The following is a 27381-nucleotide window of genomic DNA, read 5'->3' as shown; positions in this document are numbered from 1 at the left end:
TATAACTTATAAATGCCTTAGGAGCTTAGTTCAACTGTCGTACCCCATTAGAACCCAAAATATAAGCTTGTTTTAATGGTTTGTTAATGTAAACACTGTAAATGTAAACAAACACTGTATAGCCTCATAACATGGTTAAATCTATAATTTTGATATAACAGCCCTTGCATCCATAGCTTGGTCTCGGAATTTAAGAGTGGTTACATTTCTCCAGGCTTTCTCCTCAGCTTTTCACCAAAACATAGGCGGGGTGTCCGCTTTGTTATTGTTTCAATTGAGGACTCTAGCTTCAACATCCCTGGGTTGTATATCGGGTCCCTTTATGGATTCTCCAAACAAGCTAGTCAGTTGACAACACTGAAACACCCTCTTTGCAGCATTCAGTATACTGGGAGACACAAAGAAATGTAACCAACAAAGTATTACCAGGGAAGTGTTTACTCTGTACATTGGCTATAAAAGCAAAGCTTGATGACATTGCACCAATGCAGAGTTTGTGTGAATACCAGTCATGTCCAAGGTCCCCATTCCCCTTCATACATCAGGTGACGCTTGGCTGAGGAAACATGAGAAAACATCCCTATTTTGACAGGTGCTTCCATCCTAGGTGACCCTGAGAGATCTCCAAACAACCCCCCACCAGGCCTGACTGATGATGTATGGCAGACGTGTGTGTGTGTGTGTGTACAGGTAGCATCCATGTGTACGCGTGCATGTGTGTGCCTGCCTGCTAGACTCCCAGTGTTTTCCCATCACGTTAAAGCAGCAGTGGTCTCAGCCCAGCCAGTCCTTTTGCTTCTGGTCATCAGTTCAGCTGGTGCGTAAACAGGTTGACAGGCCCGCTGGTTGGTGGTGGGGCTCGTATCCAGCCCTGCACTCTCCCCATTCCTCCCCTCTCGTCTCCTCTGTCCTCCCACCCTCCCCGGTAGCCACTGTCTCGCTCATCCACCCTTCCAGCCGGCAGCGAGCCGAGCAGCACCATCAATCGATGTGCCCCACCACTGTCTGCATGCTGATGACGACGGCCGGGCCAGCCTGTCCCTCTCTGTCGCCCTTTAAAAAGAGAGGCCTTCCCTGCTGCTTTTATGGAGCACTAACCTTTTAGAGCACCCGCCATGTAGATTTAATGCCAGAGGCTGATACAGGAGAGAGAGAGACCAGCAGGAATACAGTGACCTGAATCCTCCACTGTCGTTAAAGGGATGACACTTAATGTCAGCCAGTTGTAGACCTTTTTCCCCCACAGCGTATTATGATTGTTCAATTCTACATTCGGTCAAGAACAATATCTAAGTTGTATTACCAGTTAGTAGGAGAGGAGAGGGGGCTAAACATTATTTAGTGTGGCTGGTGGCATGATGACGGAGGCAACATGGCTTGTGGAATCTGTGACTGAGACGTCTGGAGTGGCTGGAAGCTGTGCTGCGTCGGCAGGGCTGGGGATGGGCTGCAGGGAGAAAGCTTGTCTTGCGTAAAGCACACACACAGTGTAAGCAGCCTCAATAACGTCACAATCTTAGATTACTTGCCCTGAGCTCCCCATAATCACATTAACATCCTGGGCTCTGTGGCCTTTAGGAACATTAACTAGGTAATAAGGGATTCAGCTACTTTACTGCCACATGCACTGACTGTATAAGGTTAAAAAAAATATGTTTTATTGTCACATACACCAGATAGGTGCAGTGAATTGTGTTGTTTTACAGGGTCAGACATAGTAGTACAGCACCCCTGGATCAAATTAGGGTTAAGTGCCTTGTTCAAGGGCATATAAACAGATTTTTCACCTTGTTGGCTCAGGTATTCGAACCAGCGACCTTTAGGTTACTGGCCCATAGCTGGGCCCATAGCTGTAACCGCTAGGTTACCTGGTTTCCTACTTACATACCTCTCCTAGATGTGCCTGAAAGAGCATCACCTCTGGAAAGGAGCTGGAGAGAGGATGATTAAAAATGCTGTGTACAAAAAAAACAGGGAACAACAAGGGGATCAGTCAAAAAGGAGATTTCTAAAGCAGCTGCTGCTGAAGTGGATGGAAGGTGGTCATCACATCACAGTAGGCAGTCCCTTTAAGTCAGAGCTTTGCCCATTTGACATCTTAGAAAGAGTTTATGAGGGTTGTGAAGATGCAGCTTAAAATGCACATTATGTGTGGTTCAGAATGTGTCCCTAACCACCACAGACAGCATAGAGGTAGTTTCAGCACCCAGAACCAAATCTTCAGAACGTACTGGCCAGGAACTCAATTTACCGTAACATTTGAATGTTAGGTCTGTCACAAGGGCCTACATAGATGGGTATGGGCCTTGTTGTGATTGTCACAGATAGAAGAATACAACATTCTGTTGGTGACTGCCTCCACACAGTTGGAAGTGAGTGAGTCACTGCTCAACAATGTACACAGTTTGTTAAACCGCACTGTATCCCTTCCTCCGGATGTGAGTGTGGATGTCATTCACTACAAAAGCCCCCAGTGTCTGTCAGTGTGGCTGGCGCAAGCTGGCTGTGTGTGGTTGTGAGTGTGCATGTTTATCACTGTTGTATGTAAATGAGAGAGGAAGAGAATAAAAGAGAGATGCATAAAAAAGAAAAGGGAGGACGAAAGTCAGAGAGGTAAGGAAAGAGGAGAAAGAGACTGGTGTTTTGACTGTCTACTCTGTGCTGCAGTCAAGAAGGAGAGAAATGGGCGACACAAAGACAGCGGCGGCGGGTGATTGATATCAGAGCGGTCTGGCACTGCCACCTGATCCACTCGGCTCCAGCAGCACTGAACTCACTGAACTCACCGAGCCAAGATGGCCGTCCAGCTGGAAGCGAGGGGATGGGTGCACAGCAGCCCAATGCCCACTCGCTCATCACTGATGTCTCAACACTGCTGAGGGGTTTGTACTGACAGGCAAGCACAGTGGCATACCCATGCATAGACATACCCACCCACACATCCATTTATTCTACACATGGTACAGTGCATCTTCTGGCCATGATTAAAGAGAACTATGGATCATCATTTTGGTTTGTGTATTTTAACATCCTACTGCCTCTCATTATAGCATGTCTTAAAGACATTGATAATACGCATCTAGGATTTCCTTTTCTGAGATACTTGGCCTATACAGTTTAGAACTCTGTGTAGCCTATGTGCTAATGTGGGAAAGTGTGGATGTGACCTTCGACAGGAAGCCTCACCTCAACCCTCACTGCCATTAATCTCCTGGGTTACCATTCTAAAATCATATCCAAACATATACCTGGTGTATCAATGTCCCATCCTAACTCGTCCCAGCCGAAAATCTATGGTTTAAAAAAAAAAATGTTGAATTAAGACATGAGTCTAAATGCCTCCTTCCTTCCTTCAGTTAGAAATAACTCGTCTTTCTGGGATTCCAGTTCCAGTGCCTACCTGCCAGATGCAAAACGGTTCTCTGTTCTGTCTTCTTCCAAATAGAAATGAGCAGCAGCTCTCTGCCATTGAAAATGTGGCTTTTCTCCGGTCTGCCGCCGGAAGATTAGCAGTTGAGGGGAAGCTTGAGAAGCATAGCTGTTTTCACACAGAAAGGACTACCTTCACACAGAAAGGACTACCTTCACACAGAAAGGACTACCTTCACACAGAAAGGACTACCTTCACACAGAAAGATAGAACACATGAAACAATGGAAAGATGACAGGACGTTTTTTCTTCCCTTCTTCCTCATATGACATCCGCTGAAGACTTAGTTGACTTTGCATATTCTCATTGGGCTGTTAGCAGCACAGCTTTCCTGCCTGCCTATTCTAATGTAGTCCAGCATCATACTGTAGCCAGATGTGCTACATACATGGCAGTCATCTGACAGCCTAACTATGATGAATGTGAGTGAGGGCCAAGGCCCCAGGGTCCCAACCAAGGCCCCAGGGTTACGTAATAGACGCACACTTTGAAAACAACCGCCGGCCATCTTGGATGCTGTCTCCAGTTCAAATATTGAACAAAAATATAAATAACTATTGTAAAATAGATTGTGTCTGTAAAATCTGTATAATATGTATAAACTGAAGGTAGAAGCCTAAGTGTTATTGTTTCTTAGTTTACTCCAATTGGGGGAGGGGTGGAAGGGTTTGCGGGGAATAATAAAGGTATATTCTACCAAAAAATGTAGGTAGGTAGGTAGGTAGGTAGGTAGGTAGGTAGGTAGGTAGGTAGGTAGGTAGGTAGGTAGGTAGGTAGGTAGGTGGGTGGGAGGTAGGTAGGGGTGGGTAGGTAGGTAGGGTGGGTAGGCAGGGTGGTAGGTAGGTAGGTAGGTGGGTGGGTGGTAGGTGGTGGGTGGGTGGGTGGTAGGTAGGTAGGTAGGTAGGTAGGTAGGTAGGTAGGAGTTGAAGACGGATGTTTACATACACTTAGGTTGGAGTCATTAAAACTCGTTTTTCAACCACTCCACTAATTTCTTGTTAACAAACTATAGTTTGTGCATGACACAAGTATTTTTCCAACAATTGTTTACAGACAGATTATTTCACTTATAATTCAACGTATCACAATTCCAGTGGGTCAGAAGTTTACATAGAGTAAGTTGACTGTGCCTTTAAACAGCTTGGAAAATTCCAGAAAATGATGTCATGGCTTTAGAAGCTTCTGATAGGCTAATTTACGTCATTTGAGTCAATTGGAGGTGTACCTGTGGATGTATACCAAGGCCTACCTACAAACTCGCTGCCTCTTTGCTTGACATCATGGGAAAAATCTAAAGAAAAATCAGCCAAATACCTCTGAAAAAAAATTGTAGACCTCCACAAGTCTGGTTCATCCTTGGGAGCAATTTCCAAACGCCTGAAGGTACCATGTTCATCTGTACAAACAATAGTACGCAAGTATAAACACCATGGAACCACGCAGCCGTCATACCTCTCAGGAAGGAGACACGTTCTGTCTCCTAAAATGGAACGTACTTTGGTGCGAAAAGTGCAAAACAATCCCATGCCCACAAATCTTCTATAGGTTTGAGGTCAGGGCTTTGTGATGGCCCTCCAATACCTCGACTTTGTTGTCCTTAAACCATTTTGCCACAACTTTGGAAGTATGCTTGGGGTTAATGTCCATTTGGAAGACCCATTTGCGACAAAGCTTTAACTTCCTGACTGATGTCTTGAGATGTTGCTTCAATATATCCACATCATTTTCCTCCCTCATGATGCCATCTATTTTGTGAAGTGCACCAGTCCCTCCTGCAGCAAAGCACCCCCACAACATGATGCTGCCACCCCCGTGCTTCACGGTTGGGATGGTGTTTGGCTTGCAAGCCTCCCCCTTTTTCCTCCAAATATAACAATGGTAATTATGGCCAAACAGTTCTATTTTTGTTTCATCAGACCAGAGGACCTTTCTCCAAAAAGTACGATCTTTGTCCCCATGTGCCATAGTCTGGCTTTTTTATGCTAGTTTTGGAGCAGTGGCTTCTTCCTTGCTGAGCGGCCTTTCAGGTTATGTCGATATAGGACTAAGTCCACGATCAGCTCCTTAGTTTTGCTGAATTTGGGTGAGAGGTTATTTTCCAGGCACCACACTCCCAGGGCCCTCGCCTCCTCCCTGTCGGCTGTCTCGTCATTGTTGGTAATCAGGCCAACTACTGTTGTGTCGTCTGCAAACTTGATGATTGAGTTGGCGGCGTGCATGGCCACACAGTCATGGGTGAACAGGGAGTACAGGGGGGGCTGAGCACGCATTCTTGTGGGGCCCCAGTGTTCAGGATCAGCGAAGTGGAGGTGTTGTTTCCTACCCTCACCACCTGGGGGTGGCCCGTCAGGAAGTCCAGGACCCAGTTGCACAGAGCGGGGTTCAGACCCAGGGCGTCGAGCTTAATGATGAGCTTGGAGGAGGGTACTATGGTGTTGAATGCTGAGCTATAGTGAATGAACAGCATTCTTACATAGGTATTCCTCTTGTCCAGATGGGATAGGGCAGTGTGCAGTGCGATGGCGATTGCATCATCTGTGGATCTATTGGGGCGGTAAGCAAATTGAAGTGGGTCTAGGGTGTCAGGTAAGTTAAAGGTGATATGATCCTTGACTAGTCTCTCAAAGCAATTCATGAAGACAGAATTGAGTGCTACGGGGTGATAGTCATTTAGTTCAGTTACCTTTGCTTTCTTGGGTACAGGAACAATGGTGGACAACTTGAAGCATGTGGGGACAACAGACTGGGATAGGGAGAGATTTAATATGTCCATAAACACCCTAGCTCGCTGGTCTGCGCATGCTCTGAGGAAGCAGCTAGGGATGCCGTCTGGGCTGGCAGCCTTGCGAGGGTTAACACCGCTTAAATTTCTTATTCACGTTGGCCATGGATAAAGAGAGCCCACAGTCCTTGGTAGCGGGCTGCGTCGGTGGCACTGTGTTATCCTCAAAGCGGGTGAAGAAGGTATTTAGTTTGACCGGAAGCAAGATGTCGGTGTCTGCGACATGGCTGGTTTTCCCTTAGGAGTCCGTGATTGTCTGTAGAACCTGCCACATAGGTCTCGTGTCTGAGCCTTCGAATTGCGACTCCACATTGTCTCTATACTGACATTTTGCTTGTTTGATTGCCTTACAGAGGGAAAAACTACATTGGGAATATGGCCGAATACAAACAATCACCTTGCCATGGTTAAATGCGAAGGTTCGCGCTTTCAGTTTTGTACAAATGCTGCCATCTACTCATGGTTTCTGGTTAAGGTAGGTTTAATAGTCACAGTGGGTACAACATCTCCTATACACTTCCTGATAAACTCAGTCACCGTATCAGTGTATTCGTCTATGTTGTTCCCGGAGGCTACCCGGAAACATATCCCAGTCCGCGTGATCAAAACAATCTTGAAGCATGGATTCCGATTGGTCAGACCAGCGTTGAATAGTTCTTAGCACGGGTACTTCCTGTTTGAGTTTCTGCCTATAAGAAAGGAGGCGCAAAATGGAGTCGTGGTCATATCTGCCGAAGGGAGGGTGGGGGAGGGCCTTGTAGGCATCCCGGAAGTTGGAGTAGCAGTGGTTGAGTGTTTTAGGATGTAGTTTCTGGTTTGCATAAAGTCCAGTGAAGTTCTTTGAGGGCAGTTGTGGTATCGGCTTGAGGGGGAATATACACGGCTGTGACTATAACCGAAGAGAATTCTCTTGGGAGGTAATACGGTCGCCATTTCATTGTGAGGTATTCTAGGTGTGACGTAGAAGTCCGTCACTGGCCGCGGGCAGAATTTGGTACTTTAACGCACGCACACATTCATCACTCCTCCCTGCTCCGTTATCAGATAAGTTAACAATGTGGGTCGACACACAAGTTAACTCCTCTATCTTAGTACATACATTTCACACTTACGTCAGTAACCGGTTATGGTATAAAGAAATAAACAGACAAGTGTTCATAGCTAATATAAGCAATATTTATTATACTTAGATGTTATGGATGAGCGCGTTGTTTATTCTGTTCCTCTCTCTCTCCATCTCTGTAGTTTACGGGTATGCTGGATAAGGACCCGAGCTAAGGGAATTGGGTTGACTTTGTAGAGCCTGTCCCGAATGGCTCATTAATGTAAATGGCCATATTGAAAGACACTGTCAGTAATGATATAATTTTGTAAATGTTATATTGTGATATTGTTTCATAAAAAACGTGTTGCAATGTATATACTTTAGTATGTTTAGTTAAATGGCAAATGTAGGTTTGAATAGGTAATTGCTTAATTAATTAGTGTTAATTGTTCTGAGGGGAGGGGCTACCCCTACAAAAGGAGCCTCTCTTTCAGTTCATGGAGAGGCATTTTGGATTGAGCTGTGGATGGGATGGGGCAGCATTGTTTTTAGCTGTCCCATAAGGTATACGTTTGATGGCATTACTGTTGTTTTTGTTCCGGAATCACTATGTAAATAAACACCCTTGCACAGAAGAACTTTTGCGGCTCCACCATCTTTTTATTTTGATAGAGGTTAGGTTATCGAATTTAGCCTTCTGGCCTACTCTACGTGACACAAGGTCAGGTGAACAAAAGGACTTGAATTCCTGTATGTTATCACAATTAGAGGTCGACTGATTAATCGGAAAGGCCGATTAATTAGGGCCGATTTCAAGTTTTCATAACAATCGGTAATCGGCATTTTTTTGGACACCGATCATGGCCGATTACATTGCACTCCATGAGAAGACTGCGTGGCAGGCTGACTACCTGTTACGCGAGTGCAGCAAGGAGCCAAGGTAAGGTGCTAGCTAGCATTAAACGTATCTTACAAAAAACAATCAATCAATCAATCTTAACATAATCACTAGTTAACTACACATGGTTGATGATATTACTAGTTTATCTAGCTTGTCCTGCGTTGCATGTAATCGATGCGGTGCCTGTTAATTTATCATTGAATCACAGCCTACTTCGCCAAACGGGTGATTGAACAAGCGCATTCGTGAAAAAAGCACTGTCGTTGCACCAATGTGTACCTAACCATAAACATCAACGCCTTTTAAAATCAATACAGAAGTATATATTTTTAAACCTGCATATTTAGTTAATATTGCCTGCTAACATGAATTTCTTTTAACTAGGGAAATTGTGTCACTTATCTTGCGTTCTGTGCAACAGAGTCAGGGTATATGCAACAGTTTGGGCCGCCTGGCTCGTTGCGAACTGTGTGAAGACTATTTCTTCCTAACAAAGACAGCCAACTTCGCCAAACGGGGGATGATTTAACAAAAGTGCATTTGCAAAAAAAGCACAATCGTTGCACAACTGTACCTAACCATAAACATCAATGCCTTTCTTAAAATCAATACACAGAAGTCTTTTTTTTTTTAAACCTGCATATTTAGTTAAAAGAAATTCATGTTAGCAGGCAATATTAAACTAGGGAAATTTTGTCACTTCTCTTGCGTTCATTGCACGCAGAGTCAGGGTATATGCAGCAGTTTGGGCTGCCTGGCTCATTGCGAACTAATTTGCCAGAATTTGACGTAATTATGTTATAACATTGAAGGTTGTGCAATGTAACAGCAATATTTAGACTTATGGAGCCACCCGTTTGATAAAATACGGAACGGTTCCGTATTTCACTGAAAGAATAAACGTTTTGTTTTCGAAATGATAGGTTATTAATATGGTCAAATCCGGAAACTAAGGTTTGTATTTCTGTGTGTTATTATATTATAATGAAGTCTATGATTTGATAGAGCAGTCTGAGCGGTGGTCGGCACCAGCAGGCTCATAAGCATTAATTCAAACAGCACTTCACTGCGTTTGCCAGCAGCTCTTCGCAATGCTTCAAGCATTGCGCTGTTTATGACTTCAAGCCTATCAACTCCCGAGATTAGGCTGGCAATACTAAAGTACCTATTAGAACATCCAATAGTCAAAGGTATATGAAATACAAATTGTATACAGAGAAATAGTCCTATAATAACTACAACCTAAAACTTCTTACCTGGGAATATTGAAGACTCATGTTAAAAGGAACCACCAGCTTTCATATGTTCTCATGTTCTGAGCAAGGAACTTAAAACATTAGCTTTTTTTACATGGCACATATTGCACTTTTACTTTCTTCTCCAACACTTTGTTTTTGCATTATTTAAACCAAATTGAACATGTTTCATTATTTATTTGAGACTAAATTGATTTTATTGATGTATTATATTAAGTTAAAATAAGTGTTCATTGTTCATTTAGTATTGTTGTAATTGTCCTTATTACAAATATCCCAAAAATATATATACTACTTTTTTTTATTAAATAAACTATATATTTTATACATTTAAAAAATATATATTTTATTATTATTATTATGGTATATTTTTTTGTCTTTATTTTTTTTTATTATTTTATTTTTTATATTTTTTATAATAATTATTATTTTATTGATTTTATTTATTTTTTTTTTTGTATTTTTTTTTATGTTTTTTTTATTTTTTTTTTTTTTTTTAATCGGGCGATTAATCGGTATCGGCTTTTTTTGGTCCTCCAATATCCGGTATCGGCGTTGAAAAATCATAATCAGTCGACCTCTAATCACAATCACACCATGAAACATACACCCCTGCCCTTCTTCTTCCCGGAGAGATATGTATTCCTGTCTACACGATGAACTGAGAACCCAACTGGCTGAACGGACTCAGACAGTATATCCCGAGAGAGCCATGTTTCCGTGAAACACAGTATGTTACAATCCCTGATATCTCTTTGGTAGGAAATCCTCGCTCTGAGCTCGTCAACTTTATTATCCAGAGACTGAACATTAGCGAGTAATATGCTCAGATCGGTAGGTGGTCCACTCTGAATACCTCTTTTCCACCGGTGGTGTTTTGGAACAGCCTCTGGAATCAGTTAAATTGCACTTGAGGGTACGAACAAAGGATCCGATTCGGGAAAGTCGTATTCCTGGTCGTAACTTCCGGGCTGTATGTAATAACATGAAACATTTCCTGGGCTAATCATGTAAGAAATCACACATAAAAAAATGAAATACTGCCAAGTTTCCTAAGAGCTAGAAGGACGGCAGCCCTGTCCGTCGGGCCCTTTTTTTAAGCCGCCTCCAATGTTGTTTTAGAGAATTTGGCAATACGTCCAACCAGCCTCACAACCGCAGACCACATGTAACTAGGGCTGTTACGGTGACCGTATTACCGCAAAACACCGGTGGTCACGAGTCATGAAGGCAGTCAAATTCCACGTGATCAATTAGGTTTCTCCAAGCTCTGATGCTGCTGTTGGTCATTAGTAACCTACCAAACATGCTAACTGCCTGGTACTCAGCACTCTATTGTCCCTCTAACCACTCTGACATCAATGCAAACGTAATCGAAAATCTCATGAAACACTTCATGAGAGCCCATAAACTCATGTTGCGCAACATTTCTATAGGCTAGGCAATTGCGTGAGAAAACAGTGGTGGCCTCTATTAAAAATAGGAGGATCCCATCAGCTTTCTATAAGCTAGGCCTACAATATTTATTTCTCAACTTTCCTAATATTAAGCACATCGCTTCTCTTTACAACAGGAGTAAAGCCTACCTGGCTGGCATTAAAAACTTACCATGGGAAAAGCATCCTCCATTCGCTATTTAAGTGCATAGATGACGTGTATTTTTTCCCCTAACCATGTTTTGAGACAGGTGCCTGACAATGGTCCATTGTAAATTTAAACAAATTTCGCACATATACTAAATAATATGTAAAGACAAGATTAAATCAAGAATAGTCTGATGGGTGACAATATTAGCCTATCACTTGTGAATGATATATTATCACTTGTGAATGATGCCCAGCGTAAGAAACAATGCCTTTTTTTGTGACTTTTTCAAATCATAGTGACACATCTCATGTAGCCTAGCCCATAGGCCTATATGTTTTAATAAGGTTTGTATCACAACTAAAGTGGCCAAATAACGTCTTAAAATGAAGCACATTAATCCCCTTTACAAGGGGTGTAGAGCCTAACTGGAATACATAAGCAGTGGGTGAGTTTCAAGTTTGGGAAAGGTAATTTTCACCATAAAAATGCACCCATTACATGCATAATCACATTTGCGGTCACTTTTGATAAGTGTTTTCCCGCTAATGGAACATTCATGCTTATTAAAGCCGTGTGGGCGTCGCTGGGTTTATAATGTTAAGAAATAGCCTAATAGTTTATCAGCATTTTAAGCTAAACGTTCTGATCTGTTGCATCAGCCTCATTGCGTAAAACAGGTTTTTTGATGCTAGTGGTTGTATTAATTTAGGATCTATCACATCCCACAACTGTCCCAGACTGGAATATTTATTTTTTGCACACAATAGGTCAACGTTTATACTATGGGGGATAGTAGATTAATGTAGGCTAGTGCTTTTGCTGTTCGTTAGGCCTACTCATCTTGTTGGCTGACGAAAAGTAAATGTGGACGGTTCTTACAAAATCTTCAATATGCACCTCAGAATTGGATAAGGACGAGTGCAGTTGTGTCCCCAATGTGTCGGTCTCCACTTGTAGCCTGTGAGAAAGACCCGATCACGTGATGGAGAGCCATATGAGTGAGAGGTGCTTTGGAGCATGCAGCACTCAGGGAGAAGGGAATTATAATTATTATATTCAGCCCAAGGGCACAACAGAGCCACTGGCAGCAAAAGACATGGATTTTTTTTAAGGGGCATTATGGCCACACAAAGGGGATGACACCAGAAAATTTGAGGCATTATCAAGTGCTTGTGAAATTGTGAATGAGAGGCTGATGAAGTGTGTAAAGCCTGCACAAAAAACAACAGAGCTCATGCCTTTCATGCAACTTTTTTCAAATCATTATTAGAGTCGTATCATGCAGCCTTAGAATGTATTAAAAATCAGAACATATAGCCCAACGTTTGTAGAACAACTAAAGTTACATTAATAACTCTAAATTAAGCATATTGGAGTACATGTTTCTTTGTTAACTGCTCAACATAGAATAGTGTGCGCACTCCCTCAAATCGTTTGGAGAAAACATCCTTTCTATTTTATTCAGCTTTGTTCAATTGTATTCTTCATACTATAAAATTTAATAAAATAATGCACGGGAATTGCAAGAAAATTGTGTCTGCTAAATGAACTAGCGTAGCCCACAGCCAGATGAGGACCTAACATAAGGACAACTCAGAGTATGCTATTCTGTTCTTCTGAAATAGACTACATTTTCTTCATATCATGCTTCTTTAGACCCGTCTAAATTCTGGATTTATTGTGAAGGTGTAGGCTATATTACATGGATTTATTAGACTTTTGAAAATGCAGATGTTCCAAAGGTCTGCATCAGTGGCTTGAGATGCTGAATGTGTTTATGTTAATTAACGGTCAATTAACGTGAGAGCGGCAGTTATTTGCTTGGCAATCACTGGCTGACGAAATGTCATGACCGCCACAGCCCTACGTGTAAACACGCCAGCCAAGGACCTCCACATCCGGCTTCTTTACCTGCGGGATTGTCTGAGACCAGCTACCTGGATAGCTGATGAAACTGAGGAGTATTTCTGTCTATAATAAAGCCCTTTTTGTGGGGGAAAACTCATTCTGATTGGCTGGGCCTGGCTCCCCAGCAGGCCCACCTATGGCTGCGCCCCTGCCCAGTCATATGAAATCCATAGATTTGGGCCTAATGAATTTATTTCAATTGACTGATTTCCTTATATGAACTTTAACACAGTAAAATAGTTGAAACTGTTGCATGTTGTGTTTATATTTTTGTTCAGTATACTGTATATACATCAGTGATCCCAACCAACCGCTGCTCCTCACAGAACAGCGTGCACACGTCTGTGCTTGACTCTTCCATACTAATGCCGGAGTGGGACACTTTCCCATGAAAGATTCATTGAACACTTAATGAAAAGTGAGCGTATAGTTCGGATGTTCCACTGCTAAAGGCAAACGCGTCATCACCACGACTGATCAGTATCTGTTGCCTAAGCTGATAGCTCAGGCCAGCAGATACTGCATGCGAGTGTGGCTTCAACCATGAAGACTTCTGTCATGGTATCCCAATTTTCCTAATGGCTCACAGCTGATTACATATTTATGAGCATGGCCACTATATCCTCGGATTAAAAACAAAGGAGGTCCTACACACACACACACACACACACACACACACACACACACACACACACACACACACACACACACACACACACACACACACACACACACACACACACACACACAGTGTCACAACACCGAGTGCGTCTACAACACAACAGCTCTGATTGGCTAGGTAGGGATAGGCCTATGGAAGACGCCATACGTATATGTCAATGCAGCATAGACCGGCAGAGTCCAAATACTCTACTACCCAGCTAGCACAAAATGTTCTAAGAACCACATGTTTCTTAGAGGTTGGTGAGAGTGTTGTTGTCCTATGAGTATTTAAAGCACTTCTATGTTTTACTTACTACGACTGTGATATGTGGTTGTCTTACCTAGGTACCTTAAGATGAATGCACTAACTGTACGTCGCTCTGGATAAGACAGTCTGCTAAATGACTACAATGTTCTGGGAACGGTGCAGGATAGTTGCTTAGCTTTGGAATACTCTCACCACATTTAAGGAACTTGACAAAAAACATTTCATTACTTTAACAGAACGTTTCCCACATGGTTACATTTAATTACAATATTCTAGGAATGTTCTCCAAATGGTTTGACATTGGGAATGTTCTTAAATAGTTCTGAGAACTTTAAGAAACAACATTCATTTTGGGAAATGTATGGTTCTATAGTTGCCATGGCGCCTAGTGGCAGCGTCACTGTATCGAGGGAAATATGGTTTTATTTCTGACAAAGATCCACATATATTTCAGGATGCTTTGTATCCCTGGAAATAATAGAAATTCATGTAAACATTAGTTTTGAAAACATAGCTTCTACAAAAAAGTATCTTGGCACAACTCGTGTATGGGGTAACTTGAGCCGCAGGACAGGGTAAGTTAAGGCGCCTACAAATTTCGGTACTGAATTTAATATTACCACTACCTTTTTAAAACCATGTCTATGTTAATTTCCCCAAAACAATTCAACGCAATCCCTTTTTTTGTATTTTAATCATTTTAAGCATATTTTAACACAGGCTGACAGTTCTACGTTGTTGAAGAATAGTAAGAAACATTCCCTCTCTGCTTCAGTAAAACGTTTCCTACAGGTATCCTCATGGTTCCATTTAAAGTCATTGAGCGTTGTGTAAAAGGCAGTTTCAAGCAAGAGACCCGTTCCGGGGTATAACGCGCGCTCTCAGATCGACACCCATTAGACACCCATGAGTTTAGCCAAAGCCAATCAATACCATGAGTGTTCCTCAGAGGTTGAACCAAAAAAGTAACAACATCTTGAGTCAAACCAGCCTCCATCCCTACTGCTCTCGCCTCTAAGCCTTGCCCCCCCCAGACCCAGGATCAGCCTAACAGTGCCATAGGTATGGGCCAGCCCCTGCTCCTTTTCCCCTTCAATGGCACCATTCAGGCGGGTGGCAGCTGACACGGTCACACTAGCCAAGATGTCCGTCCCTGATAAGACCCTGAACAGAGGTCCTGTCCTGTCTGCCCCCGAAACCCGAGTACTGGACGGGGAAAGAGCACAGACAGACATGGCTGAGTGGTCTCTCTCCCCCTCTCACTCCTTCTCTTTGCGGTATCCATCCTCCTGACTCTTGAGTCATCAGACTCTTGACATTGAGCTCATCATTACAGGAATGAACTCTATGATCCTGCAACGCTTCACACCAAACACCAAATTTGAGCCAGCGTATGAGCAGAGAAACAAGGGCCTGGCAATATGTACCAATGGAACCCTATAGAACAAGGCTGCCCAGCCCTCTTCCTGGAGATCTACTGTCCTGTAGGTTTTCAGTCCAACCCTAATTTAGCATATCTGATTCAGCTAGTTAAGATCTTGTTGAGCAGCTAATTAGTAGAATCAGGTGTGTTAAATTAGGGTTGGATTGAAAACCCACAGGACGGTAGATCTCCGGGAAGAGGTTTGGATTGAAAACCCACAGGACGGTAGATCTCCGGGAAGAGGTGTGGATTGAAAACCCACAGGACGGTAGATCTCCGGGAAGAGGTGTGGATTGAAAACCCACAGGACGGTAGATCTCCGGGAAGAGGTTTGGATTGAAAACCCACAGGACGGTAGATCTCCAGGAAGAGGTTTGGATTGAAAACCCACAGGACGGTAGATCTCCAGGAAGAGGTTTGGATTGAAAACCCACAGGACGGTAGATCTCCAGGAAGAGGTTTGGATTGAAAACCCACAGGACGGTAGATCTCCAGGAAGAGGTTTGGATTGAAAACCCACAGGACGGTAGATCTCCAGGAAGAGGTTTGGATTGAAAACCCACAGGACGGTAGATCTCCAGGAAGAGGTTTGGATTGAAAACCCACAGGACGGTAGATCTCCAGGAAGAGGTTTGGATTGAAAACCCACAGGACGGTAGATCTCCAGGAAGACGGTTGGGCAGCCCTGCTATAGAACATCCCTGCTGAAAAAAACAGCATAGACCAGAATAGGCTGATTACGCTGGTCACCTGCCTTCGCTGGGTTTTCGCTGGTGCCTTCATTGTGATTCTGCTGGTGCCTTCGCTGGGTTTTGGACATTGGTGACCAGCATCAAAGTGCTTTATTATTTAAAGACAGTACATGACATATATCATAAGGCCTTCATTTGAGGGCTGAGTTTTTCCCTAATACAGTGGCCACAACAGGCCTGCAAGTAACATTCTGCTGGCTTGCAAAGTGATGTTTTATTCCTATTAAGTGGGGGGTATCCAACAATTTAAAACTTGTATTCACCCACAATCTGCATTCAGAATGACTCCCAGGGTTAGAAAGAGGAGTAAATAAAACTACCTAAACCATCTAAATGGGAACAACCATTTCAGTAACGTGTGGAATAAGTCCAACCAAAATGTATGTTATTTATCTTTGTGTAGAATAAGATTAATTCATCAAATCAATGTACATGCAAAAACACAACAAACCAAAAAGATATTGAAACAAACAATTCAAAACAAATCTAACTGCAATAGAGCATGCTGGGAAATATGATAATAGGTGTGGTTTTGCCAGACCAGCTTGACCAGCTAGACCTGGGATGGGCAACTGGCAGCCCCCCTTTTGTAGGCCCATGGAACAAAAGGGAACTCAGTCGGGAACTCAGTTTTGCTCTCAACTTACTGTTAAGAGTTAGAATAGTAGGATACACAAGGCACAATTTCATCATAACTGCATAAGCAGTTACGTTATGTCAGTCACTGACTGTCACTCAATTAGCCCATTAAAGCAAAACATTTTTAGATTGGTATGTTAGCTGGCCAGTAGACCATATCCATTTGTAGTAATCATGGTCAAATGGGGGGGACCCCAACCAAATTTTGCTTAGGGCCCCCAAAAGGGTAGGGTTTTCAGACACGTGAGCCACTGCGGCCCCTCATGAGTTCACTTTTTTTGTGGCCCCATTCCCATCAAAGTTGCCCATCCCTGAGCTAGACCATGTTGGACCAGCATAGACCAGCTTGGTCAACAGCATTCTAGCATCAACAGCATCCAGTACCAGCATAAGCTGGTCACAAGCATACCAGCATGAGCTGGTCACCAGCATCACCAGCTGGTCAGCCAGCCTAATTAGCTAAGCCATGTTGGTCACACCAGCATGACCAGCATGTACCATCTTGAAATTTAAGCTGGTCTATGCTGTGGATGTTAGCCTTGCAGGGGGATACTGGATCTAGAGAATGAGTGAGAAGACTCTCTGGATGGTATGACGGAAGGCGGAAGATGATTGAGTGCCAGCGATGACAGCAAGCAGACAGAACATTCCAGGAATGTTTAATGAGGGAGAGGAATGTTCTGATGAAGTAATTTAAGCCGTTCGATGCAGCCCTGTTGTTGTTCTGACTACTTTGATAAATGTGTTGACTGCACACAGTGAAATATGTCTTCAGTGAGAGTTAAAGTCTCATTCAGAGAGGAGAGAAAGGAGATAATGGGAAATGATGTTGACTATCAAGATGAAAACAACCATTTGCTAATTAAAAAGTAGAGAGTGTTTCACTGAAAAAACTAACTTTGAGGCTCCTTTCGGGAGGAATGCTCTGTTACTTATCTAGTGTATGGCCAGTAATAACTCTTCCATTATCATTAGACTGTTACAACTAATAAAGCCAACTTTATCAAAGCATGCTTTTCATTCAGTAAGCCTTAAATCAATCAAAAATCTAATTTTATTTGTCACATGCACCGAATACAACAGGTGTAGACCTTACCTTGAAATGCTTACTTACAAGCCCTTAACCAACAATGCAGTTCAAGAAATAGAGTTAAGAAAAATATTTACTTAATAAACTAAAGTGTTTGTTTTTTTAAGTAACATAAGAAAATTACATAACAATAACGAGGCTATATACAAGGGGTACCGGTACCGAGTCAATGTGCGGGGGTACAGGTTAGTTGAGGTAAAGTGACTATGCATAGATATAAAACAGAGGGTAGCAGCAGTGTAAAAGCCAAGGGGTGGGGGGGTCAATGTAAATAGTCCGGGTGGCCATTTGATTAATTATTCAGCAGTCTTATGGCTTGGGGGTAGAAGCTGTTAAGGAGCCTTTTGGTCCTAGACTTGGCGCTCCGGTACCACTTGCCGTGCGGTCGCAGAGACAACAGTCTATGACTTGGGTGATTGTGGAGTCTTTGACAATTTTCTCGCCATTCCTCTGACACCGCCCAGTATATAGGTCCTGGATGCTCTCGATGGTGCAACTTTTTGTCAATATGGGGACTGGCAGTCCCCCTTTTGTAGGACCGTGAAACAAAAGGGAACTCAGTTTTGCCAAATCTTTTTAGTCTCCTGAGGGGGAAACGGTATTGTCGTGCCCTCTTCACAACTGGCTTGGTGTGTTTGGACCATGATATTTTGTTGGTCATGTGGACACCAAGGACCTTGAAACTTCTATCCACTCCACTTCAGCCCCGTCGATGTTAATGGGGGCCTGTTTGGCCCTCCTTTTCCTGTAGTCCACGATCATCTCCTTTGTCTTGCTCACATTAAGGGAGAGGTTGTTGTCCTGGCACAACACTGCCAGGTCTCTGACCTCCCTATAGGCTGTCTCATTGTTGTTGGTGATCAGGCCTACTACTGTTGTGTCGTCAGCAAACCTAATGATGGTGTTGGAGTCGTGCTTGGTCACGCAGTCGTGGGTGAACAGGGAGTACAGGAGGGGACTGAGCACACACCCCTGAGGGGCCCAAGTGTTGAGGATCAGCGTGGCAGCTGTGTTGTTGCCTACCCTTACCACTTGGGGGCAGCCCGTCAAGAAGTCCAGGATCCAGTCGCAGAGGGAGGTGTTTAGTCCCAGGATCCTTAGCTTAGTGATGAGCTTTGTGGGCACTATGGTGTTGAACGCTGAGCTGTAGTTAATGAACAGCATTCTCACATAGCTGTCCTTTTGCCCAGGTGGGAAAGGGCAGTGTGGAGTGCGATTGAGAGCGCGTCCTCTGTGGATCTGTTGGTGCGGTATCTGAAGCGGAGTGGGTCTAGGGTTTCCAGGATGATAGTGTTGATCTGAGCCATGACCAGGCTTTCAAAGCACTTCATGGCTACCGACGTGAGTGCAACGGGCAGCAATCATTTAGGCAGGTTACCTTCGCTTTCTTGGGCACAGGGACTATGGTGGTCTGTTTGAAACATGTAGCCGATAGACATTAAATTACATTCCTGCTATACATTTCCTGCTACAGGTCACAAGTACAAAGTAAGAGTAAACACATGCCGGGCATTTTCATCACATTTGGTAAAGATCAAGCACTTCAACATTCAACACAGACATGCCAATAGCATTTAGAGCCTAAATGCATCACACTCCAACCTCCCCAGTCCTCTCTCCTGCTCAGACAGGGCTCAACACACAGACAAGACACGCAGCAGACGTTTACACACACAGAGTGCAGTTTGGACAGAGGGATGGATGAGAGTAGAGCAACATGAAGAGCACTGAGTCTAGTACTATGTGATCCACTATCTGAGGATCAGAACACATGGACCACATCAGTCAGCAGGCTGATGACTAATAATAATGCAGCACAATCATCAGAGAAGGCCAGCCCTGGGCCATCCAGACACACACACAGTGACAAATACTGCAGTCATGGTTCTGGATTGGGCCATGAGTCAGCAGCACCCTAACCCTGTTCCTCTGGCCTGCACCCGTCCCTGGACAGCAGCAAACAAGACCTCTCCCAGCCAGCTAGTCAGACAGACAGCCAGCAAAACCTCACCCAGCCAGCCAGCTAGTCAGACAGACAGCCGGCAACAAGACCTCTCCCAGTCAGCCAGCAAGTAAGACTACTACCAGACAGCCAGCCAGCCAACAAGACAGTGAGCAAGCAAGACCTCTCCCAGCCAGCTAGTCAGACAAGACTGCCAGCCAGCCAGTCAGCAAGCAAGACCTCTCCCAGCCAGTCAGCTAGTCAGAGAAAGCCAGCAAACAAGACCTCTCCCAGTCAGCTAGCAAGTAAGACCTCTCCCAGACAACAAGCAAGTAAGAACTCTACCAGACAGCCACCCAGACAGCCAGCCAGAAAGACAGTGAGCAAGCAAGTCACGTACAGCCAGCTAGTCACGTACAAGACTGCCAGCAAGCCACCCAGCCAGTCAGCAAGCAAGACCTCTCCCAGCCAGCCAGCCAGCTAGAGACAGCCAGCCAGACAGACAATTTTCTGTATATACAGTAAGTCTGTGTGCGTGTGTGTCCTTGATGCATCACACAGACACGCACGAAAGGCTGAGTCGTGACTGTGGAGGCTGCACTCCTCCACTTAATATGCGTAGATGGAACCCGCTACCAGGCAGGCAGACGCACGCTGGGGCCCATCGTGAGGAGAAGACTGGAGGCAGACAGGTCTGATAGTAGTGAAGCCATACTGTATTATCTACCAGTGTTCTTGGAGAGGGGAGGAGCAGCTAGACATGTACCATAAGTGTGATAAGTTGATAGCAAATTATGGAAACAGACCAGACAGGTCACATCACATTGGCTGCTGTCTGTGTCTCACTTTCTTCTGAGTCATGGAGGAGATTTCCAGGGAGTTCCCACTAGCAGCCCCCTCCCCCCCACCATGAGGCCTGGGCGGAGGGGGAGAGAGGAGCCAGAGGAGTGGTGCAGTGGCCACTGAAGTGTTGCTCTGTGTGGGGTCAGATGGGTTCTCCCTGCCAGAGGTGACTGAAGGTATAGCGCAGTCAGCAGAGCTGGTACCACCAAGGTCAGAGTCAGAGAGAGAGAGAGCTTCATTCATGCCTCCGCACAGCTTCCACCCCCTCCCACCCCCACTCCCCTTTTTCCCCAGTCATAACCCCTGCAGTACACAGTGTTCCATCAGTGCTCTGACTGAGACCGCAGCAGAGCAGCCATGTGATCCCAGCAGCCCCAGAGCACTCATTATGCACACACACACACACACACACACACAGACAGGGAGGTCTGCTCTTAACCAGAGATGATGACACAGACACGCCGTCCAGAACCAATCCAAGGGGGCCATGTGGGATGCTTATCTGAATGGTGCAGATGCCATCCACTTCCCTCTGTGCTTCACCATATGCTAGAGAGAATCCATGTAGATCTGTGAGGGAGATATCTAGGAGATCCACACTGCAAAAGTCATCAAATTATATTAATACATGTCTTTAAGTGAGCCCCGGAAGCAGTTGGACTTATTCCAACGAACCCAGTGACCGGATTTCAGGAAGTAGCTGAAAACAATTCACTTTGGGTTGCAATAATACACACATGGAAGAATGCTGCTTTTGATTGAACCGGGAAACCCGTTTACAGATTCGGACTGAATAGAGCCTAGTAGTGTATTGTTCTACCTTCGTCTCCGATCTGCTGCTTCCAGGGTATGAGGACATCATTGGCCCAGAGTTCAATCAGCACTTAGTGAATTCAGTGTGAGAGCATGGATGGATGGAGGGATGTAATGCAGGGAGGAGGACAGAGGAGCTGGTCAATCATCCTCTCTTCAGCGGGCCCCCTCTCAGAGAGACCCATTCAGCTGGTCCGTAAACAGGAAATTATGTCACCGCCAGACGCCCCCCTTTCCCCTTGTATCACAGCTCTGTTTTCACAAACTCACCCAGTAGACACAGCCTGTGTCAGGCCAGGGACAAAATCACTTTACTGCAGCAAGGGAAACACAAGCAGGAAGGCAGGCGGTTAGAATGGAGCGGGACAGAGCACGGAGGGAAAATAGATGAGCGAAGGATGGAGAGAGGAGAGGGAGGGGCAGAGAAAGAGAGGGTGAACAAGGTCATGTTGGCCAGAGTCCAAGCCCAACAAAACGTGCTCTGTTTCCCAGGCAGCTTAGAGCCGAGGCTACTCTCCTCTCGTCTCCCCATCTGCAGGCTGCATGGCTGGAGGAAGGCGTGGCCCCTCCCCTCCTAGGGAGGGAGGGAGGGAAGTTTGAACGGATCCCCCAGGTTCCCACATGGCCTTATATGGGATGGAATGGACAGCTCTGGAGCATGTGCACATCTGGGAGGCTCCGAGAAGTTGACTCTCACACACACACACACACACACACACACACACACACGGTGTGATTATGCTTAATATTACTAGCGTGTTCAGACGGTGTTGTCATACACTGCATTATTTTTCACTCACCTACCCATGTGATTTGCATTGAAACCGATGCAACGACTGCACACTCTCATGACCTATGCACTGCTAGTATTATAAAGCTCTAAGGTTCAGACATTTCCCAGATAACTCAACAGCACTCTCGCTCCCACCCGTGCCTCTGGTTGTCCCCCCCCCCCCAATGCATTTCACTGGAATCCCTTGCAGAGCTTAAAGCCTTGATTCAATCATGTCTGATGAAAAACAAGCTTTGTCCTTAAGCTAATTTCTTTGTTTAGGCTAATTCTGCTTTGAGTGGATCAATACTTCAATACCATCAAATAGCACTTAAACTGCAAGCCTTGACACTGTGTAAGACCACAAAAGGATTGGAATAATGGTTCTGTACTATGGTCTGGAAAATTGCATGCAGACGCCTCCTAAAAAGCTGTATTCCATTTTGATAGACAGACATGAGCTCTGGGAGCTTTAGAGACAGAACACAATGTGACTGTGCTGCAGGCCTAAAACCCCAGAACACAATGTGGCTCATCACATCTAGAATAGATGCCATTTAGCAGACGCTTTTATCCAAAGTGACTTACAGTCATGTGTGCATACATTTTACATACAGGTGGTCCCAGGAATCGAACTCACTATCCTTGCGTTGCAAGCGCCATGCTCTACCAACTTAGCTACAGAGGACCAAGACAGCTAGAGATCCTGCTATAATAAGTCTGTAGTCTGTAGCAGAACCCCTGGGGTTCAGAAACCCCACAAATCACATCAGACATTAAGGTCCACTGACCATCCACTTCACCACTTGTATTTTGTCCATAAAAATCTATTTAGGCAGCAGCTCAATGAGAGAGCAGGAGCTAGAGGAGTGTACCTGGAGTCTTCTAAATCAACTCAAGTGTGTCAGACATGGACTAGGGGCTCATAATTCAACCAAATGGGGTGGCAAGAGTGACTGGAGCCAGCCAGTGCCATCGCTGCTCACATGCTTGGACAGACACACACACACAAACTAAGGATTAGAGGTCGACCGATTAATCGGAATGGCCGATTAATTGGGGCCGATTTTTTTACACCTTTATTTAACTAGGCAAGTCAGTTAAGAAAACATTCTTATTTTCAATGACGGCCTAGGAACGGTGGGTTAACTGCCTTGTTCAGGGGAAGAACGACAGATTTTTACCTTGTCAGCTCGGGGATTGAATCTTGCAACCTTACGGTTAACTAGTGAAACGCTTTAACCACCTGCTTTACATTGCACTCCACGAGGAGCCTGCCTGTTACGCGAATGCAGTAAGAAGCCAAGGTAAGTTGCTAGCTAGCATTAATCTTATCTTATAAAAAACAATCAATCAATCATAATCACTAGTTAACTACACATGGTTGATGATATTACTAGTTTATCTAGGGTGTCCTGCATTGCATATAATCGATGCGGTGCGCATTCGCGAAAAAGGACTGTCGTTGCTCCAACGTGTACCTAACCATAAACATCAATGCCTTTCTTAAAATCAATACACAAGTATATATTTTTAAACCTGCATATTTAGTTAATATTGCCTGCTAACATGAATTTCTTTTAACTAGGGAAAATGTGTCACCTCTGTAACAGAGTCAGGGTATATGCAGCAGTTTGGGCAGCCTGGCTCATTGCGAACTGTGTGAATACTATTTCTTCCTAACAAAGACAGCCAACTTCGCCAAACGGGGGATGATTTAACAAAAGCGCATTTGCGAAAAAAGCCCAATCGTTGCACATAAACATCAATGCCTTTCTTAAAATCAAAACACATAAGTATATATTTTTAAACCTGTATATTTAGCTAAAAGAAATCCAGGTTAGCAGGCAATATTAACCAGGTGAAATTGTGTCACTTCTCTTGCGTTCACTGCATGCAGAGTCAGGGTATATGCAGCAGTTTGGGCCGCCTGGCTCGTTGCGAACTAATTTGCCAGAATTTTACGTAATTATGTTGTAACATTGAAGGTTGTGCAAAGTAACAGCAATATTTAGACTTAGGGATGCCACCCGTTAGATAAAATACGGAACGGTTCCGTATTTCACTGAAAGAATAAACGTTTGTTTTCGAGATGATAGTTTCCGGATTCGACCATATTAATGACCTAAGGCTCATATTTCTGTGTGTTTATTATATTATAATTAAGTCTATGATTTGATATTTGATAAAGCAGTCTGACTGAGCGGTGGTAGGCACCAGCAGGCTCGTAAGCATTCATTCACACAGCACTTTCGTGCATTTTGCCAGCAGCGCTTCGCAATGCTTCAAGCATTGCGCTGTTTATGACTTCAAGCCTATCAACTCCCGAGATTAGGCTGGTGTAACCGATGTGAAATGGCTAGCTAGTTAGCGGGATGCGCGCTAATAGCGTTTCAAACGTCACTCGCTCTGAGACTTGGGAGTAGTTGTTCCCCTTGCTCTGCATGGGTGGCTGTTGTCGATGTGTTCCTGGTTCGAGCCCAGGTAGGAGCGAGGAGAGGGACGGAAGCTATACTGTTACACAGGCAATACTAAAGTGTCTATAAGAACATCCAATAGTCAAAGGTATATGAAATACAAATCGTATAGAGAGAAATAGTCCTATAATTCCTATAATAACTACAACCTAAAACTTGTTACCTGGGAATATTGAAGACTCATGTTAAAAGGAACCACCAGCTTTCATATGTTCTCATGTTCTGAGCAAGGAACTTAAACGTTAGCTTTCTTACATGGCACATATTGCACTTTTACTTTCTTCTCCAACACTTTGTTTTTGCATTATTTAAACCAAATTGAACATGTTTCATTATCTATTTGAGGTTAAATTGATTTTATTGACGTATTATATTAAGTTAAAATAAGTGTTCATTCAGTATTGTTGTAATTGTCATTATTACAAATGTTAAAAATTATAATAATAAAAAATAAATAAATAAAAAAAATCTGCCGATTAATCGGAAATCGGCTTCTTTGGTCCTCCAATAATCGGCATCGGTATTGAAAAATCATAATCGGTCGACCTCTACTAAGGATGTAAGACAAACTAAGGCTGTCTCTAATTTAGTACAGCACTGAGAATGTTTAGGTGGTTGGAGAAAAACGTTGAACACGCAATCTGTCAGAGAGAGCACCCACCCAGGGCACAGACTGAGGGGAATAGAAGGCCATCAAACAGACCGAGACAGACAGAGTGCGCAAGGCACCAGGACCAGTGTAGACCAGGGGTGATGTCTTGTCCGTCTTCATCAAAAGATCTCAACAGACTCAGAGAAACCGGCCAGTGACCCACGACCCTGTGATGACATGCTCCTCACATGTCAGAGCTGTTGTGCAACAGGCCAAGTGCATAACATCAATTCAAGCTTTATTTATACAGCACATATCAGACATGGAATGAATACAACACAATGTGCTTTACATAAATATTTAATAATAAGTAAATCTAACGCAAACTTTATTAAATTAACTGAGAAATTACACAAATCTTTCAAAAAAAATCTTAATTCTCTCTCTTCTGGGTTTATGTCAGATTCAGCACAGCACCCCTGGAGGTCTAGGACCAGAAAGGGACACTAGCATTGAGTCAGGGACAAGAGAGGTTGTTTCATGTCTCATAGAAGCAGAAGCCGGCAGCAGACAACAGCTTAAGGCAAATGCAATTCTGTCTCTATTCCACACACAGTAGGGGAGACCAAGTCAAATCGGAGTAAAACAGCCTTGCAACATCAACACTGGGGCAGTCCTTCCCCTTCATTTAGCAACAGCAGCCAAACACGCACGCACACACACGCACGCACGCAACCTCCGCAAGCTAAGCTCAGACAGACACTCAGAAAACCATGTACATACTACAGGCACATGCTGTGTGCTCTCCCTTCCCCTCCTCTCCTCTCATACACCCACACACACTGTTCTCTTCAGACACAATCAGACTGAAGCCATGCCCTGGCGTAAAGCACCCAGCCAACCATAATAAAGAGACTTATCCCTGGGGAGACACACAGAATAATCACCCATCCATGTGTTTACTCATTTTCTCTCTCACTCTCAAACACACATCTCCATGTTCTCTCTCACTCTCACTCATCCCAGTCGGTTACAAAACAGCCCATAAGAGGAGAGGTACTACTTACCCCTTTTTTGCACCCAGCCTTCTTTGACGATGGTGACATCGCTCATGGTGCCTCCCAGCCTCGATGCCGGCGGTGTCTCTCACCCTCCCTTACTCGCGCTCTCCCGGCAGCTCGCTCAGTTGCTCTCGCTCTCTCTCACACACTCGCATACAAGTGGTGTGTGGCGTCTTCTCTTCCTCTCGTGGTTGTTTCTTCTCTCCCTCCCCTCTCTCTCTCGTTCTCTCGTTCTTTCTCTCCAGACCTTCCCACTCTCCAGTGGTGACTCAGCCTGGAAGGAAGTAACAGGGGAAAAAATAATACATGGATTATTTTCTCTGTCTCTCTCTTTGCCTTTCCCCCTTCATTCTTACACAATCTGACATGACAAACAACAGTCATTGTGAAGCCAAATAACATCCCTCCATCCCACCAAAGCTGCTTTTCCCTTGTTGCATTGTTTTCCCCTCCGCAGTTGGACTCTCCTGTTGATACTTCCTATTCATCCCTGAACCACATTTCTATGCTGTTTATTAAATAGCTATATTGCAATGTTCCTGTCTTTATTGGTCTTTTTATATCCTTATATTCTTTCAAAACAGGATAAAAGAAAGTGACAAACATCTAACCTAAATGTTCCCTCTTGTCTAAATGGTCAATAAGATAAAACAAAGTCAATCAAGCATCAAAAAAGGTATTGATTATGCTATTAGCCCCATAAAGTCGATGTCCGCGCCCCTGCAGAAATATAATTGGTATAATAAAAAAATCCCCATCAAATTCCATCAGTTTAAGCTAGAGATATCAGTTGTTTTTGCCTGGGCTGCATCTCAATCCACCGTGTTTATCAGACCATTATATTAAAAAAAAGTATTGTCAAGGAAAAATCTGTAGCATACGAACGGTTTTGCCTACAAACTATTATGACCCCTCTAATGAAAGATGAGACTCTCACGAACACAATCTGAAGGTAGCCAAGTACCAGTTAAAATGTTTTTATGGAAGTATAAGGGGTTAAATACATGTAATAAATAAAAAATTGTTTTCTGATCTTTCTTATCTCTCAGGTATAGGACAGACCCTTCAGAACAAACTTACTTTTGATCATTTTTTGAACTATCTGTTTATCCATGTAGGAAGCTGTTATTCAATGCG

The 27381-nt window shown here is 43.9% G+C and overlaps 1 protein-coding gene across 2 annotated transcripts in view; it reads right to left on the bottom strand.

Annotated features, from left to right (window-relative positions):
- The window catches only part of akt3a (v-akt murine thymoma viral oncogene homolog 3a), a 144347-nt gene that overhangs the window by 104318 nt on the left and 12648 nt on the right, over positions 1 to 27381 (bottom strand). For both annotated transcript variants that reach the window (XM_014179955.2, XM_014179954.2), the window contains exon 2: positions 26251 to 26518. In XM_014179955.2, coding sequence (XP_014035430.1) covers positions 26251 to 26296 — 46 coding nt within the window. In that variant the 5' untranslated portion in view covers positions 26297 to 26518. The remainder of the gene's footprint in view (positions 1 to 26250; positions 26519 to 27381) is intronic.

Source organism: Salmo salar, chromosome ssa28, assembly GCF_905237065.1.
Source record: "Salmo salar chromosome ssa28, Ssal_v3.1, whole genome shotgun sequence".
Lineage (NCBI taxonomy): Eukaryota > Metazoa > Chordata > Actinopteri > Salmoniformes > Salmonidae > Salmo > Salmo salar.
This window is presented reverse-complemented; position numbering and strand designations above follow the sequence as displayed.